This window comes from Myxine glutinosa, chromosome 1 (genome assembly GCF_964187855.1).
Source record: "Myxine glutinosa chromosome 1, kmMyxGlut1.1, whole genome shotgun sequence".
Taxonomy (NCBI): domain Eukaryota; kingdom Metazoa; phylum Chordata; class Myxini; order Myxiniformes; family Myxinidae; genus Myxine; species Myxine glutinosa.
Window position 1 is genome coordinate 392,178,067 of NC_136261.1, and position 19,725 is coordinate 392,197,791.

General features: G+C 42.7%; 1 protein-coding gene across 6 annotated transcripts in view; it reads left to right on the forward strand.

The window, feature by feature from the left end:
- LOC137419586 (uncharacterized) overlaps window positions 1-19,725 on the forward strand; it is a 56,756-nt gene that overhangs the window by 25,261 nt on the left and 11,770 nt on the right. For 2 of the 6 annotated variants that reach the window (XM_078770297.1, XM_078770298.1), the window contains exon 3: window positions 16,567-16,999. The exons of 2 other annotated variants lie outside the window; for them this stretch is intronic. In XM_078770297.1, coding sequence (XP_078626423.1) covers window positions 16,579-16,999 — 421 coding nt within the window. In that variant the 5' untranslated portion in view covers window positions 16,567-16,578. Of the gene's footprint in view, window positions 1-16,566; window positions 17,000-19,725 lie in introns of those variants that run through there. 2 more of the 6 variants (XM_078770302.1, XM_078770303.1) reach the window with 2 other exon arrangements.

Genomic DNA, 19,725 nt, shown 5'->3' on the forward strand with positions numbered 1-19,725 from the left:
GCACACACCATATAAAAGGGCCTTTTCTATTGTTTGCCACATGGCACACACCATATAAAGGGCCTTTTCTATCGTTTGCCACATGGCACACACCATATAAAAGGGCCTTTTCTATTGTTTGCCACATGGCACACACCATATACAGGGGCCTTTTCTATTGTTTGTCACATGGCACACACCATATAAAGAGGTATTTTCTATTATTTGCCACATGGCACACACCATATAAAGGGGCCTTTTCTTTTATTTGTCACATGGCACACACCATATAAAGGGGCCTTTTCTATTGTTTGTCACATGGCACACACCATATAAAGGGGCCTTTTCTATAGTTCGTCACATGGCACACACCATACAAAGGGGTCTTTTCTATTATTTGCCACATGGCACACACTGTATAAAGGGGTCTTTTCTATTATTTGTCACATGGCACACACAATATAAAGGGGTCTTATCTATTATTTGTCACATGGCACACACCATATAAAGGGGCCGTTTCTATTGTTTCCCACATGGTACATACCATCTAAAGGGGCCTTTTCTTTGGTTTGTCACATGGCACATACCATATAAAGGGGCCTTTTCTATTATTTGCCACATGGCACACACCATAAAAAGGGGCCTTTTCTATTGTTTGTCGCATGGCGCACACTATATAAAGGGGCCTTTTCTATAGTTCGTCACATGGCACACACCATATAAAGGGGCCTTTTCTATTATTTGTCACATGGAACACACCATATAAAGGGGGCTTTTCTATTGTTTGTCACATGGCACACACCATATAAAGGGGCCTTTTCTATAGTTCATCACATGGCACACACCATATAAAGGGACCTTTTCTATTGTTTGTCACATGGCACACACCATATAAAGGGGCCTTTTCTATAATTATTTGTCACATGGCACACACCATATAAAGGGGCCGTTTATATTGTTTCCCACATGGCACACACCATATCAAGGGGCCTATTCGATTGTTTGCCACATGGCACACACCATATAAAAGGGCCTTTTCTATGGTTTGTCACATGGCACATACCATATAAAGGGGCCTTTTCTCTAGTTTGCCACATGTCACACACCATATAAATGGGCCTTTTCTATGGTTTGTCACATGGCACACACCATATCAAGGGGCCTATTCGATTGTTTGCCACATGGCGCACACCATATAAAGGGCCTTTTCTATGGTTTGTCACATGGCACATACCATATAAAGGGGCCTTTTCTCTAGTTTGCCACATGGCACACACCATATAAAAGGGCCTTTTCTATTGTTTGCCACATGGCACACACCATATAAACGGCCTTTTCTATCGTTTGCCACATGGCACACACCATATAAAGGGGCCATTTCTATCGTTTGCCACATGGCACACACCATATAAAAGGGCCTTTTCTATTGTTTGCCACATGGCACACACCATATAAAAGGGCCTTTTCAATTGTTTGCCACATGGCACACACCATATAAAGGGGCCTTTTCTATTGTTTCCCACATGGCACACACCATATCAAGGGGCCTATTTGATTGTTTGCCACATGGCGCACACCATATAAAAGGGCCTTTTCTATGGTTTGTCACATGGCACACACCATATAAAGGGGCCTTTTCTATAATTATTTGTCACATGGCACACACCATATAAAGGGGCCGTTTATATTGTTTCCCACATGGCACACACCATATCAAGGGGCCTATTCGATTGTTTGCCACATGGCACACACCATATAAAGGGGCCGTTTATATTGTTTCCCACATGGCACACACCATATCAAGGGGCCTATTCGATTGTTTGCCACATGGTGCACACCACATAAAAGGGCCTTTTCTGTGGTTTGTCACATGGCACACACCATATCAAGTTGCCCATTCGATTGTTTGCCACATGGTGCACACCATATAAAAGGGCCTTTTCTATGGTTTGTCACATGGCACACACCATATCAAGGGGCCTTTTCTATTATTTGTCACATGGAACACACCATATAAAGAGGCCTTTTCTATTGTTTGTCACATGGCACACACCATATAAAGGGGCCATTTCTATTGTTTCCCACATGGCACATACCATCTAAAGGGGCCTTTTCTCTAGTTTGCCACATGGCACACACCATATCAAGGGGCCTATGCGATTGTTTGCCACATGGCACACACCATATAAAAGGGCCTTTTCTGTGGTTTCTCACATGGCACATACCATATAAAGGGGCCTTTTCTCTAGTTTGCCACATGGCACACACCATATCAAGGGGCCTATGCGATTGTTTGCCACATGGCGCACACCATATAAAAGGGCCTTTTCTATGGTTTGTCACATGGCACACACCATATCAAGGGGCCTATTCGATTGTTTGCCACATGGCGCACACCATATAAAGGGCCTTTTCTATGGTTTGTCACATGGCACATACCATATAAAGGGGCCTTTTCTCTAGTTTGCCACATGGCACACACCATATAAAAGGGCCTTTTCTATTGTTTGCCACATGGCACACACCATATAAAGGGCCTTTTCTATCGTTTGCCACATGGCACACACCATATAAAGGGGCCGTTTCTATCGTTTGCCACATGGCACACACCATATAAAAGGGCCTTTTCTATTGTTTGCCACATGGCACACACCATATAAAAGGGCCTTTTCAATTGTTTGCCACATGGCACACACCATATACAGGGGCCTTTTCTATTGTTTCCCACATGGCACACACCATATCAAGGGGCCTATTCGATTGTTTGCCACATGGCACACACCATATAAAAGGGCCTTTTCTTTGGTTTGTCACATGACACATACCATATAAAGGGGCCTTTTCTCTAGTTTCCCACATGGCACACACCATATAAAGGGGCCTCTTCTATTGTTTGCCACATGGCACACACCATATAAAGGGGCCTTTTCTATAGTTCGTCACAAAGCACACACCATATAAAGGGGCCTTTTCTATTATTTGTCACATGGAACACACCATATAAAGGGGCCTTTTCTATTGTTTGTCACATGGCACACACCATATAAAGGGGCCATTTCTATTGTTTCCCACATGGCACATACCATCTAAAAGGGCCTTTTCTGTGGTTTCTCACATGGCACATACCATATAAAGGGGCCTTTTATCTTGTTTGCCACATGGCACACACCATATCAAGGGGCCTATTCGATTGTTTGCCAAATGGCGCACACCATATAAAAGGGCCTTTTCTTTGGTTTGTCACATGGCACATACCATATAAAGGGGCCTTTTCTCTAGTTTCCCACATGGCACACACCATATAAAGGGGCCTCTTCTATTGTTTGCCACATGGCACACACCATATAAAGGGGCCTTTTCTACTGTTTGCCACATGGCACACACCATATAAAGGGGCCTTTTCTATTGTTTGCCATATGGCACACACCATATAAAGGGGTCTTTTCTATTATTTGCCACATGGCACACACCATATAAAGGGGCCTTTTCTATTGTTTGTCACATGGCACACACCATATAAATGGGCCTTTTCTATAGTTCGTCACATGGCACACACCATATATAGGGACCTTTTCTATTATTTGTCACATGGAACACACCATATAAAGGGGCCTTTTCTATTGTTTGTCACATGGCACACACCATATAAAGGGGCCTTTTCTATAGTTCATCACATGACACACACCATATAAAGGGACCTTTTCTATTGTTTGTCACATGGCACACACCATATAAAGGGGCCTTTTCTATAATTATTTGTCACATGGCACACACCATATAAAGGGGCCGTTTCTATTGTTTCCCACATGGCACACACCATATCAAGGGGCCTTTTCAATTGTTTGCCACATGGCGCACACCATATGAAAGGGCCTTTTCTATGGTTTGTCACATGGCACACACCATATCAAGGGGCCTATTCGATTGTTTGCCACTTGGTGCACACCATATAAAGGGGCCTTTTCTCTAGTTTGCCACATGTCACACACCATATAAAGGGAACTTTTCTATGGTTTGTCACATGGCACACCCCATATCAAGGGGCCTATTCGATTGTTTGTCACATGGCGCACACCATATAAAGGGCCTTTTCTATGGTTTGTCACATGGCACATACCATATAAAGGGGCCTTTTCTCTAGTTTGCCACATGGCACACACCATATAAAAGGGCCTTTTCTATTGTTTGCCACATGGTACACACCATATAAAGGGCCTTTTCTATCATTTGCCACATGGCACCCACCATATAAAGGGGCCGTTTCTATCGTTTGCCACATGGCACACGCCATATAAAAGGGCCTTTTCTATTGTTTGCCACATCGCACACACCATATAAAAGGGCCTTTTCTATTGTTTGCCACATGGCACACACCATATACAGGGGCCTTTTCTATTGTTTCCCACATGGCACACACCATATCAAGGGGCCCATTCGATTGTTTGCCACATGGCACACACCATATAAAAGGGCCTTTTCTTTGGTTTGTCACATGGCACATACCATATAAAGGGGCCTTTTCTCTAGTTTCCCACATGGCACACACCATATAAATGGGCCTCTTCTATTGTTTGCCACATGGCACACACCATATAAAGGGGCTTTTTTATAGTTCGTCACATGGCACACACCATATAAAGGGGCCTTTTCTATTATTTGTCACATGGAACACACCATATAAAGGGGCCTTTTCTATTGTTTGTCACATGGCACACACCATATAAAGGGGCCTTTTCTACAGTTCATCACATGGCACACACCATATAAAGGGGCCGTTTCTATTGTTTCCCACATGGCACACACCATATCAAGGGGCCTATTTGATTGTTTGCCCCATGGCGCACACCATATAAAAGGGCCTTTTCTATTGTTTGCCACATGGCACACACCATATAAAGGGCCTTTTCTATCGTTTGCCACATGGCACACACCATATAAAGGGGACGTTTCTATCGTTTGCCACATGGCACACACCATATAAAAGGGCCTTTTCAATTGTTTGCCACATGGCACACACCATATACAGGGGCCTTTTCTATTGTTTCCCACATGGCACACACCATATCAAGGGGCCTATTCGATTGTTTGCCACATGGCACACACCATATAAAAGGGCCTTTTCAATTGTTTGCCACATGGCACACACCATATACAGGGGCCTTTTCTATTGTTTCCCACATGGCACACACCATATAAAGGGGCCATTTCTATTGTTTCCCACATGGCACATACCATCTAAAAGGGCCTTTTCTGTGGTTTCTCACATGGCACATACCATATAAAGGGGCCTTTTATCTTGTTTGCCACATGGCACACACCATATAAAGGGCCTTTTCTATTGTTTGCCACATGGCACACACCATATAAAGGGCCTTTTCTATCGTTTGCCACATGGCACACACCATATAAAGGGGCCGTTTCTATCGTTTGCCACATGGCACACACCATATAAAAGGGCCTTTTCTATTGTTTGCCACATGGCACACACCATATAAAAGGGCCTTTTCTATAGTTCGTCACAAAGCACACACCATATAAAGGGGCCTTTTCTATTATTTGTCACATGGAACACACCATATAAAGGGGCCTTTTCTATTGTTTGTCACATGGCACACACCATATAAAGGGGCCATTTCTATTGTTTCCCACATGGCACATACTATCTAAAAGGGCCTTTTCTGTGGTTTCTCACATGGCACATACCATATAAAGGGGCCTTTTATCTTGTTTGCCACATGGCACACACCATATCAAGGGGCCTATTCGATTGTTTGCCAAATGGCGCACACCATATAAAAGGGCCTTTTCTTTGGTTTGTCACATGGCACATACCATATAAAGGGGCCTTTTCTCTAGTTTCCCACATGGCACACACCATATAAAGGGGCCTCTTCTATTGTTTGTCACATGGCACACACCATATAAAGGGGCCTTTTCTACTGTTTGCCACATGGCACACACCATATAAAGGGGCCTTTTCTATTGTTTGCCATATGGCACACACCATATAAAGGGGTCTTTTCTATTATTTGCCACATGGCACACACCATATAAAAGGGCCTTTTCTTTGGTTTGTCACATGGCACATACCATATAAAGGGGCCTGCACACACCATATAAAGGGGTCTTTTCTATTATTTGCCACATGGCACACACCATATAAAGGGGCCTTTTCTATAGTTCGTCACATGGCACACACCATATATAGGGGCCTTTTCTATTATTTGTCACATGGAACACACCATATAAAGGGGCCTTTTCTATTGTTTGTCACATGGCACACACCATATAAAGGGGCCTTTTCTATAGTTCATCACATGACACACACCATATAAAGGGACCTTTTCTATTGTTTGTCACATGGCACACACCATATAAAGGGGCCTTTTCTATAATTATTTGTCACATGGCACACACCATATAAAGGGGCCGTTTCTATTGTTTCCCACATGGCACACACCATATCAAGGGGCCTTTTCAATTGTTTGCCACATGGCGCACACCATATGAAAGGGCCTTTTCTATGGTTTGTCACATGGCACACACCATATCAAGGGGCCTATTCGATTGTTTGCCACTTGGTGCACACCATATAAAAGGGCCTTTTCTATGGTTTGTCACATGGCACATACCATATAAAGGGGCCTTTTCTCTAGTTTGCCACATGTCACACACCATATAAAGGGAACTTTTCTTTGGTTTGTCACATGGCACACACCATATCAAGGGGCCTATTCGATTGTTTGTCACATGGCGCACACCATATAAAGGGCCTTTTCTATGGTTTGTCACATGGCACATACCATATAAAGGGGCCTTTTCTCTAGTTTGCCACATGGCACACACCATATAAAAGGGCCTTTTCTATTGTTTGCCACATCGCACACACCATATAAAAGGGCCTTTTCTATTGTTTGCCACATGGCACACACCATATACAGGGGCCTTTTCTATTGTTTCCCACATGGCACACACCATATCAAGGGGCCCATTCGATTGTTTGCCACATGGCACACACCATATAAAAGGGCCTTTTCTTTGGTTTGTCACATGGCACATACCATATAAAGGGGCCTTTTCTCTAGTTTCCCACATGGCACACACCATATAAATGGGCCTCTTCTATTGTTTGCCACATGGCACACACCATATAAAGGGGCCTTTTTTATAGTTCGTCACATGGCACACACCATATAAAGGGGCCTTTTCTATTATTTGTCACATGGAACACACCATATAAAGGGGCCTTTTCTATTGTTTGTCACATGGCACACACCATATAAAGGGGCCTTTTCTACAGTTCATCACATGGCACACACCATATAAAGGGGCCGTTTCTATTGTTTCCCACATGGCACACACCATATCAAGGGGCCTATTTGATTGTTTGCCCCATGGCGCACACCATATAAAAGGGCCTTTTCTATTGTTTGCCACATGGCACACACCATATAAAGGGCCTTTTCTATCGTTTGCCACATGGCACACACCATATAAAGGGGCCGTTTCTATCGTTTGCCACATGGCACACACCATATAAAAGGGCCTTTTCTATTGTTTGCCACATGGCACACACCATATAAAAGGGCCTTTTCAATTGTTTGCCACATGGCACACACCATATACAGGGGCCTTTTCTATTGTTTCCCACATGGCACACACCATATCAAGGGGCCTATTCGATTGTTTGCCACATGGCACACACCATATAAAAGGGCCTTTTCTTTGGTTTGTCACATGGCACATACCATAAAAAGGGGCCTTTTCTCTAGTTTCCCACATGGCACACACCATATAAAGGGGCCTCTTCTATTGTTTGCCACATGGCACACACCATATAAAGGGGCCTTTTCTATAGTTCGTCACAAAGCACACACCATATAAAGGGGCCTTTTCTATTATTTGTCACATGGAACACACCATATAAAGAGGCCTTTTCTATTGCTTGTCACATGGCACACACCATATAAAGGGGCCATTTCTATTGTTTCCCACATGGCACATACCATCTAAAGGGGCCTTTTCTCTAGTTTGCCACATGGCACACACCATATCAAGGGGCCTATGCGATTGTTTGCCACATGGCACACACCATATAAAAGGGCCTTTTCTGTGGTTTCTCACATGGCACATACCATATAAAGGGGCCTTTTCTCTAGTTTGCCACATGGCACACACCATATCAAGGGGCCTATGCGATTGTTTGCCACATGGCGCACACCATATAAAAGGGCCTTTTCTATGGTTTGTCACATGGCACACACCATATCAAGGGGCCTATTCGATTGTTTGCCACATGGCGCACACCATATAAAGGGCCTTTTCTATGGTTTGTCACATGGCACATACCATATAAAGGGGCCTTTTCTCTAGTTTGCCACATGGCACACACCATATAAAAGGGCCTTTTCTATTGTTTGCCACATGGCACACACCATATAAAGGGCCTTTTCTATCGTTTGCCACATGGCACACACCATATAAAGGGGCCGTTTCTATCGTTTGCCACATGGCACACACCATATAAAAGGGCCTTTTCTATTGTTTGCCACATGGCACACACCATATAAAAGGGCCTTTTCAATTGTTTGCCACATGGCACACACCATATACAGGGGCCTTTTCTATTGTTTCCCACATGGCACACACCATATCAAGGGGCCTATTCGATTGTTTGCCACATGGCACACACCATATAAAAGGGCCTTTTCTTTGGTTTGTCACATGACACATACCATATAAAGGGGCCTTTTCTCTAGTTTCCCACATGGCACACACCATATAAAGGGGCCTCTTCTATTGTTTGCCACATGGCACACACCATATAAAGGGGCCTTTTCTATAGTTCGTCACAAAGCACACACCATATAAAGGGGCCTTTTCTATTATTTGTCACATGGAACACACCATATAAAGGGGCCTTTTCTATTGTTTGTCACATGGCACACACCATATAAAGGGGCCATTTCTATTGTTTCCCACATGGCACATACCATCTAAAGGGGCCTTTTCTCTAGTTTGCCACATGGCACACACCATATCAAGGGGCCTATGCGATTGTTTGCCACATGGCACACACCATATAAAAGGGCCTTTTCTGTGGTTTCTCACATGGCACATACCATATAAAGGGGCCTTTTATCTTGTTTGCCACATGGCACACACCATATCAAGGGGCCTATTCAATTGTTTGCCAAATGGCGCACACCATATAAAAGGGCCTTTTCTTTGGTTTGTCACATGGCACATACCATATAAAGGGGCCTTTTCTCTAGTTTCCCACATGGCACACACCATATAAAAGGGCCTTTTCTATTGTTTGCCACATGGTACACACCATATAAAGGGCCTTTTCTATCATTTGCCACATGGCACCCACCATATAAAGGGGCCGTTTCTATCGTTTGCCACATGGCACACACCATATAAAAGGGCCTTTTCTATTGTTTGCCACATGGCACACACCATATAAAAGGGCCTTTTCTATTGTTTGCCACATGGCACACACCATATACAGGGGCCTTTTCTATTGTTTCCCACATGGCACACACCATATCAAGGGGCCCATTCGATTGTTTGCCACATGGCACACACCATATAAAAGGGCCTTTTCTTTGGTTTGTCACATGGCACATACCATATAAAGGGGCCTTTTCTCTAGTTTCCCACATGGCACACACCATATAAATGGGCCTCTTCTATTGTTTGCCACATGGCACACACCATATAAAGGGGCCTTTTTTATAGTTCGTCACATGGCACACACCATATAAAGGGGCCTTTTCTATTATTTGTCACATGGAACACACCATATAAAGGGGCCTTTTCTATTGTTTGTCACATGGCACACACCATATAAAGGGGCCTTTTCTACAGTTCATCACATGGCACACACCATATAAAGGGGCCGTTTCTATTGTTTCCCACATGGCACACACCATATCAATGGGCCTATTCGATTGTTTGCCACATGGCGCACACCATATAAAAGGGCCTTTTCTTTGGTTTGTCACATGGCACGTACCATATAAAGGGGCCTTTTCTCTAGTTTCCCACATGGCACACACCATATAAAGGGGTCTTTTCTATTATTTGCCACATGGCACACACCATATAAAGGGGCCTTTTCTATTGTTTGTCACATGGCACACACCATATAAAGGGGCCTTTTCTATAGTTCGTCACATGGCACACACCATATAAAAGGGCCTTTTCTATTATTTGCCACATGGCACACACCATATAAAGGGGCCTTTTGTATTGTTTGTCACATGGCACACACCATATAAAGGGGCCTTTTCTATAATTATTTGTCACATGGCACACACCATATAAAGGGGCCGTTTATATTGTTTCCCACATGGCACACACCATATCAAGGGGCCTATTCGATTGTTTGCCGCATGGCGCACACCATATAAAAGGGCCTTTTCTATGGTTTGTCACATGGCACACACCATATCAAGGGGCCCATTCGATTGTTTGCCACATGGAGCACACCATATAAAAGGGCCTTTTCTATGGTTTGTCACATGGCACATGCCATATAAAGGGGCCTTTTCTATTGTTTGTCACATGTCACACACCATATAAAGGGGCCTTTTCTATCGTTTGCCACATGGCACACACCATATAAAGGGGCCTTTTCTATTGTTTGCCACATGGCACACACCATATAAAGGGCCTTTTCTATCATTTGCCACATGGCACACACCATATAAAGGGCCGTTTCTATTGTTTCCCACATGGTACATACCATCTAAAGGGGCCTTTTCTCTAGTTTGCCACATGGCACACACCATATCAAGGGGCCTATTCGATTGTTTGCCACATGGCACACACCATATAAAAGGGCCTTTTCTATGGTTTCTCACTTGGCACATACCATATAAAGGGGCCTTTTCTCTTGTTTGCCACATGGCACACACCATATCAAGGGGCCTAATCGATTGTTTGCCACATGGCGCACACCATATAAAAGGGCCTTTTCTTTGGTTTGTCACATGGCACATACCATATAAAGGGGCCTTTTCTCTAGTTTCCCACATGGCACACACCATACAAAGGGGCCTCTTCTATTGTTTGCCACATGGCACACACCATATAAAGGGGCCTTTTCTACTGTTTGCCACATGGCACACACCACATAAAGGGGCCTTTTCTATTGTTTGCCACATGGCACACACCACATAAAGGGGCCTTTTCTATTGTTTGCCACATGGCACACACCATATAAAGGGGCCTTTTCTATTGTTTGTCACATGGCACACACTATATAAAGGGGCCTTTTCTATAGTTCGTCACATGGCACACACCATATAAAGGGGCCTTTTCTATTATTTGTCACATGGAACACACCATATAAAGGGGGCTTTTCTATTGTTTGTCACATGGCACACACCATATAAAGGGGCCTTTTCTATAGTTCATCACATGGCACACACCATATAAAGGGACCTTTTCTATTGTTTGTCACATGGCACACACCATATAAAGGGGCCTTTTCTATAATTATTTGTCACATGGCACACACCATATAAAGGGACCGTTTATATTGTTTCCCACATGGCACACACCATATCAAGGGGCCTATTCGATTGTTTGCCACTTGGTGCACACCATATAAAAGGGCCTTTTCTATGGTTTGTCACATGGCACATACCATATAAAGGGGCCTTTTCTCTAGTTTGCCACATGTCACACACCATATAAATGGGCCTTTTCTATGGTTTGTCACATGGCACACACCATATCAAGGGGCCTTTTCTCTAGTTTCCCACATGGCACACACCATATAAAGGGGCCTCTTCTATTGTTTGCCACATGGCACACACCATATAAAGGGGCCTTTTCTATTATTTGTCACATGGAACACACCATATAAAGGGGCCTTTTCTATTGTTTGTCACATGGCACACACCATATAAAGGGGCATTTTCTATAGTTCATCACATGGCACACACCATATAAAGGGACCTTTTCTATTGTTTGTCACATGGCACACACCATATAAAGGGGCCTTTTCTATAATTATTTGTCACATGGCACACACCATATAAAAGGGCCTTTTCTATTGTTTGCCACATGGCACACACCATATACAGGGGCCTTTTCTATTGTTTGTCACATGGCACACACCTTATAAAGAGGTATTTTCTATTATTTGCCACATGGCACACACCATATAAAGGGGCCTTTTCTATTATTTGTCACATGGCACACACCATATAAAGGGGCCTTTTCTATTGTTTGTCACATGGCACACACCATATAAAGGGGCCTTTTCTATAGTTCGTCACATGGCACACACCATACAAAGGGGTCTTTTCTATTATTTGCCACATGGCACACACTGTATAAAGGGGTCTTTTCTATTATTTGTCACATGGCACACACAATATAAAGGGGTCTTATCTATTATTTGTCACATGGCACACACCATATAAAGGGGCCGTTTCTATTGTTTCCCACATGGTACATACCATCTAAAGGGGCCTTTTCTCTAGTTTGCCACATGGCACACACCATATCAAGGGGCCTATTCGATTGTTTGCCACATGGCGCACACCATATAAAAGGGCCTTTTCTTTGGTTTGTCACATGGCACATACCATATAAAGGGGCCTTTTCTCTAGTTTCCCACATGGCACACACCATACAAAGGGGCCTCTTCTATTGTTTGCCACATGGCACACACCATATAAAGGGGCCTTTTCTACTGTTTGCCACATGGCACTCACCATATAAAGGGGCCTTTTCTATTGTTTGCCACATGGCACACACCATATAAAGGGGTCTTTTCTATTATTTGCCACATGGCACACACCATATAAAGGGGCCTTTTCTATTGTTTGTCACATGGCACACACTATATAAAGAGGCCTTTTCTATAGTTCGTCACATGGCACACACCATATAAAGGGGCCTTTTCTATTATTTGTCACATGGAACACACCATATAAAGGGGGCTTTTCTATTGTTTGTCACATGGCACACACCATATAAAGGGGCCTTTTCTATAGTTCATCACATGGCACACACCATATAAAGGGACCTTTTCTATTGTTTGTCACATGGCACACACCATATAAAGGGGCCGTTTATATTGTTTCCCACATGGCACACACCATATCAAGGGGCCTATTCGATTGTTTGCCACTTGGTGCACACCATATAAAAGGGCCTTTTCTATGGTTTGTCACATGGCACATACCATATAAAGGGGCCTTTTCTCTAGTTTGCCACATGTCACACACCATATAAATGGGCCTTTTCTATGGTTTGTCACATGGCACACACCATATCAAGGGGCCTATTCGATTGTTTGCCACATGGCGCACACCATATAAAGGGCCTTTTCTATGGTTTGTCACATGGCACATACCATATAAAGGGGCCTTTTCTCTAGTTTGCCACATGGCACACACCATATAAAAGGGCCTTTTCTATTGTTTGCCCCATGTCACACACCATATAAAGGGCCTTTTCTATCGTTTGCCACATGGCACACACCATATAAAGGGGCCGTTTCTATCGTTTGCCACATGGCACACACCATATAAAAGGGCGTTTTCTATTGTTTGCCACATGGCACACACCATATAAAAGGGCCTTTTCAATTGTTTGCCACATGGCACACACCATATAAAGGGGCCTTTTCTATTGTTTCCCACATGGCATACACCATATCAAGGGGCCTATTCGATTGTTTGCCACATGGCGCACACCATATAAAAGGGCCTTTTCTATGGTTTGTCACATGGCACACACCATATAAAGGGGCCTTTTCTATAATTATTTGTCACATGGCACACACCATATAAAGGGGCCGTTTATATTGTTTCCCACATGGCACACACCATATCAAGGGGCCTATTCGATTGTTTGCCACATGGCGCACACCACATAAAAGGGCCTTTTCTATGGTTTGTCACATGGCACACACCATATCAAGTTGCCCATTCGATTGTTTGCCACATGGCACACACCATATAAAGGGGCCTATTCGATTGTTTGCCACATGGCGCACACCATATAAAAGGGCCTTTTCTATGGTTTGCCACATGGCACATACCACACAGAGGGGCCTTTTCTGTGCCCCTGGCATTTTTCCTAAGAATGCCCCTTGTGATCATACAGTGGGTTCCTTTCGCTTGTGGTGCCAGCATCTTCACTTTTTCTTGGAATCCGGATTTGGAACCAAGCATGGCAGTAGCACCGTCAGTACAGACACCGCATACATTCTCCCACTGAATTCCCCCCGCATCGAACAACAACTTCATTTTTTCCATGACGTCGTTAGCTTTTGTCGTTGTTTCCAGGGCACTGCAGAACAATAATTCTTTCTTGATATCATCTCCCTTGACATAGCGAACGAATGCCAGTAGCTGGGAGCAGGAACTAACATCGGTCAATTCATCAAGTTGAAAAGAATACAAGTCGAAAGGCGCCGCCTTAATCTCATTGATGATCTGTTGTTTCACATTTTCCGACATGTCATGGATACGACGCTGCATTGTATTATTCGATAAAGACACCTGTTCAACTTTGCGAGCCTCTGACTTGCCGAGAACCCGTTCGACAATGAGGAGGGTACAAGGCTTGATGAGTGTCTCCCCAATCGAGTGGGGTTTTTTCTTCTTTGCAATTTCAAGAGAAACTTCAGAAGAAGCCTGGACAGTTGCAACATTTTGTTGTTGAAAAGCTCCTCACTCATCCAACTTCTGTCGCTTTAAATTTCTGTCATGCCGCTTGAAAAATTTGGGATCCTGCTTTGCATGTTGTGCGTGATTCGTCTCGAGGTGCAACTTCAACTTGGATGGCTTCATGGATTCAGTACTCAAAACCTTGTGACACAGCACACATTGTGGTTTCTCTTGGCCAGACATGGTAATGGACGTGAATCCAAGCTTTATGTATTCGTCAAGATACTTTCTTTTTTTTCCTCCCAGAAGCCACAACGTCAAATCTGCAATCGGAAAAAAACATAACAATATCAAAGTCAAAACAATGTCAAAAAAACCCCAAAACAATATTTAATTTTTAGTATGGTTAAAATTACCCCGTGGCCCCCGGAGAAATACACCATGCCCTCCCCCCCCCCCCCCCCCCCAGGGGGCCATGGGCCCCAGGTTGGGAACCACGGTGTTAGAATGATAAGGTGGTGCAATAGCCGGTGGATAAATGGTGGTAAACCTTGAATTTCTTAAACTAGTGAGGTACCCGTGCTAAGCACGGGTGGGCGGCCATAAGCAAACAGACAATGCAGAAACGGCGAATGCGAAAGCATGAAATCAATAAATTCCACATTCCTGTGGCACCTTCAGTCACACGTCAGACATGGACAGCAAGTTCATGAAGGACTTCCATGAAAAACGTGCCCATTCGCAAGCAAACGGGTACGTTCACATGTAGAAACATCGATCGTGGGTCGGTGGTGAATCTGTATATGGCAATCCGCGAATTTCACGTTTAGAACGTAAAATTGTCGCTGCATTTCGTCATTCACTTGAACTCGATATCTCTTTTTTCATTCCAAACAGCATAACTCCGATCACAAATTATATAGCATTAATAAGAAAAATAAACTTTCAACAACATTTGTGACAAACAAATATTAAAATCCTGATGTGAAGTTCCGTACGGTTGGGTGAGCACAATTACGAATTCAAAATCGTACCTGTATTCACTCAATTCCAATCATGCCTTTAGCCACGGGAGGCTTATCCTTTAACAAAACGATTAAGACGATTAACGTTTAATGATTTAACATTACAAATGAATGACTGTTGTATTGGGATGTTGTCAAACCCGTGCATTGCCATCATCTGTCCACCCCCGTATTCGCTGCAGGTTCGTAATTCTCATCAAAATCTCAACGGTATTTGTGGAATTTCAGCCTATTTTACTCCAAGGAGCCCCACGATTAACCACCCAAAATATCGTTCCGATCGGTTTGGCCATTTTTGCAGTACCTTCGAACGGACAGACGGTTATTTGGTGAATTATAGTAAGATTTACACCTTTAAACCTTCATTTAAATTGAATTATATGCTTGAATATTGTGTTACACAAATCGCCTTCACAATACTTTCAAGAACCATGATATATACATGTATGTACACATATATAAATATTGCTTTTTTCTCTTTTTTAAATTTAAATAATGAACATAAAGGTAGTTCTCCATTTGTATTTGATGCGCTTGGGAAATCCCTGGCCGTGCCACATCATCTCATCCACATTCATCCCCTCATTCCCCCAATGAAATTTTATCGTTTTTGCGGATAAAATTGGTCTGGTGTTGATGTGGTGCAGCATAATGGGCCGAATGGTCTCCTAGTTTGCTCTGGGATTATTTTTGTCTCTGTATATAAAAACTCACATTCGTGAGATGCTGATTGATAAGAAAACTTACAAAATGGGGCACAATGGGTGAACAAACTGGATGCATATGCCCGGATTTATTGGATAATAATTGATTTGATTGTCAATGGAAATAACTCACAAAAATTCCAAACTTAGTCAGGAAAATAGCATGTATAACTTTTCTGTGTTTAACACAGGTGTTGATTGTATCCCCGGCAGGTCATCGGTAAAATGGAGAGCTTCTTGGTGTGGCTCAAGTCTCAAGGCCTGAGAGCAGAAACAGCCCAAGCAGTGATCGATATGCTTGGAATTGAGAATCAGAAGGTTATTCGAGCTTGTACTGAGTCAGATCCATTGCGGACCGAACTCCTCTCTCTCGCCAAAGAGAAATTTCAATTTGCGATGTATGCTGACTTCTGTAAATTTATGAATTCTTTTTCGAAGCCGCAACATGTCCAGATTGCAGGTTCTTCGCTTTTGGGAAGCATTTTCGTCAACTTGGAGAATGTTATTCGGGAACTTTCCAGTTTCTCTGAAAAGATATTCGGTTTCCAAAATGTGCAGCTGGACAACGTTTCTGGTTTCTCTGGAATCGGTTTCAATGATGTCTGCAGCCTTCGCTCTCAGAATGATGGTTTAACACCCACGCCTGGTGTGTGATATATTTATATATATATTTTTTTATGCACAACATCACATGTCAACACATATCTTGATCTTCTGCCATTTTTTTTTGTATTTTTGAAACATGTATAATCTCTTTTGGTGCAGCGTTGTCTTGTCTAATATGAATGGATTTTTGATGTGGGCACAAGGTAAATTTTAGCTCACCTGGAACATTTTTCCGGGGAGCTTATGGGATGTTGAGTGGTCAGTTTGTCCGTGAACACTTGCAACTTCTTCTCTGAAACTGCTGATGGGATTGTGACCAAACTTGGCTAAGATTACATTTTGTGTGTTGGAACTCGAGTTTTCTCATGGCATAAAAAAAATCGAGATCTCAGAGGGTCTACCAGGGTCAAAGTGGGTCCAGGTTTGACCCCCCCCCCCATCCACCCACATTAGAACGACACAAACAATTTCGATGAAACTTGACCACAACCTTCATCACCCGTGATGTACCAAAGTTTGCTTGCAGCATTTGAAAAATTGGGGTCTATTGCCTCTGTTTTTTTTTCTTTGTTGGGAATTACGTTAAATTCCGAGGTGTTCCATGTTAAATGGTGCATTTAAGTTATTTGCATGCAGGAAGTAGTTTGTTACCTCTCTTTAGCCATGGGAGGCTTATCCTTGTCACGCCACGCTTTTTGAAAAATATGAAGACGCTTCATCGAAGTCGTTTTGTAATCAGCTCTGTCGGTCCGTCCGTCTGTCAATCATGTTGTCTCCTCCAGAACGGTAGTGTAAATAATCACAAACTTGGTTGTTATGATCACCACATGGCAAAAACGTGCAAGAATCATATCATTTTGACCCCACCCTCTGGGTATATTACCAACAAGAAAGAGCAATCAGAGATTGCATACCCTCACCATGATGTATTTTCAGTGGTTTTTAAGGCTGTGTTAAAACAAATATGGCGGCCGAACCACGTGACTGATGACATCATTTTTTTTTCTCCACTAATTTATTCCTAGATTATGCTCGACATTTCATCTTGATCGGATGAAGTTTTGTACTTTTCGAATTATGACGTCATAATGGAGGCACCAATTACATCATTAACATATTTGATTCCCCATGGAGAGTTCTTCAGAATGAGCTATGTCTCAATTTTTTCTGTTGAGGCCTTTCGGAGATATCGAGGTGCAAAGTTTTATATATATTTTTCCATGATGGCGGCCGAACCACGTGACATATGACGTCATGATTACCATAGAAAAATTATACAGGTGGAGTTACACCTATGGTGAAAATTTCCTGTCAATCGGACCAATGGTTGCACAGAAAATCATATTTATTCTGTGCGGACAAACAGACAAACAGATGGACAAACAAACGGACTCAAATGCAATACCCTCTCCTCAGGTGAGGGTAAAAATAGTATACCAATACCAAAAGGTAGGACAGCAAAAAATGTCATTCGAGGCGCATTAAAAAAATTTTTTTTAAATGTAAACTTGCATATGCAATCAGAGGACACATGGAATGTATCACCTTTTTCGTGGACTCCCGGTTCATGCCCCAGAATTTAGCATCACAGGTCAAAATGGAAAGGAAACCCTCAAAATTTAATATTGGGTCATTCCTGGTGGAACTTGTTGCCATCTTTCAAATTTGTTTTGGGTATGAAGCGTGGGGATTTGCGATTGCGTGCCATGTTTTTCTTGGACTTTGAGTTCTCTTGAACAGGCGCGCTGCACACGGAGACAGCTGATCAATCTCTTATCCTTGTTTAAACAGTGAAATTCATCATATAATTTCCTTGTTATCTTTATATCTTTATATGTCATCTTTATATTCTTTATATCTTTGAAATATTTGGTTGAACAATGAGAACGTTAAAAAAAAGAAAATTTTCATTTGAAAACAAACTCCAACCCATTGGTCGATAAAATGAACACAATGTGGAAATTGCTTTTTTCGAACAATAATTTGGTCTTTCTTCTAAAGAAAAGAATTATTTAATTCGGAAATGTTTATTTAAACCGAAATCAAGGTTTGAGTTGTAATTAACTAAATTTCAATAACTGCAGTTTGGACATTGACCATCTATGTGCAGTATTGGGTAAAACCCCTTATCTTCTCTTATCCACCATCTCTTATCTTCTCTTATCCACCATCTCTTATCTTCTCTTATCCACCATCTCTTATCTTCTCTTATCCACCATCTCTTATCTTCTCTTATCCACGACGTCTTATCTTCTCTTCTCCACCGTCTCTTGTCTTCACGTCTCCACCATCTTTTGTCCACAAGTATCTTCTCTTTTCCACCATCTCTTATCTTCTCTTATCCAAAACCTTGATCTTTTCTACCCCCGTTAATACAACCCAAATCCACCATTTTTCAAATTCCGTTTTTCTTTCCTTAAAGTCCGAGTAATGTCTCTGTGTTTTTTTTTTTTTTTTTTTTTTTTTTTTTTTGTATACAATATCGAGGCTCGTGAAAGAGCGAACATTAATCACATGAACACACAGAAAGACAAACCGACACATAAAACATATAACATAGGGAGCGGTAGACAAGATGGGGAGAGAGGGGGAAGGACACAAACACAACATTTGAGAGCAGGGACCGAGAGACATGGAGACATCGAGGGATCTGAGAGAGGGCGAGGGCTTTGGGGGGGGGGGGGGGCGTGGGAAGGGGGCAGTGGGAGAGGTATAAAACATATGGACACTGCCAGGACTTCCAGGAAAGAAGTTGGAATTTCAAAC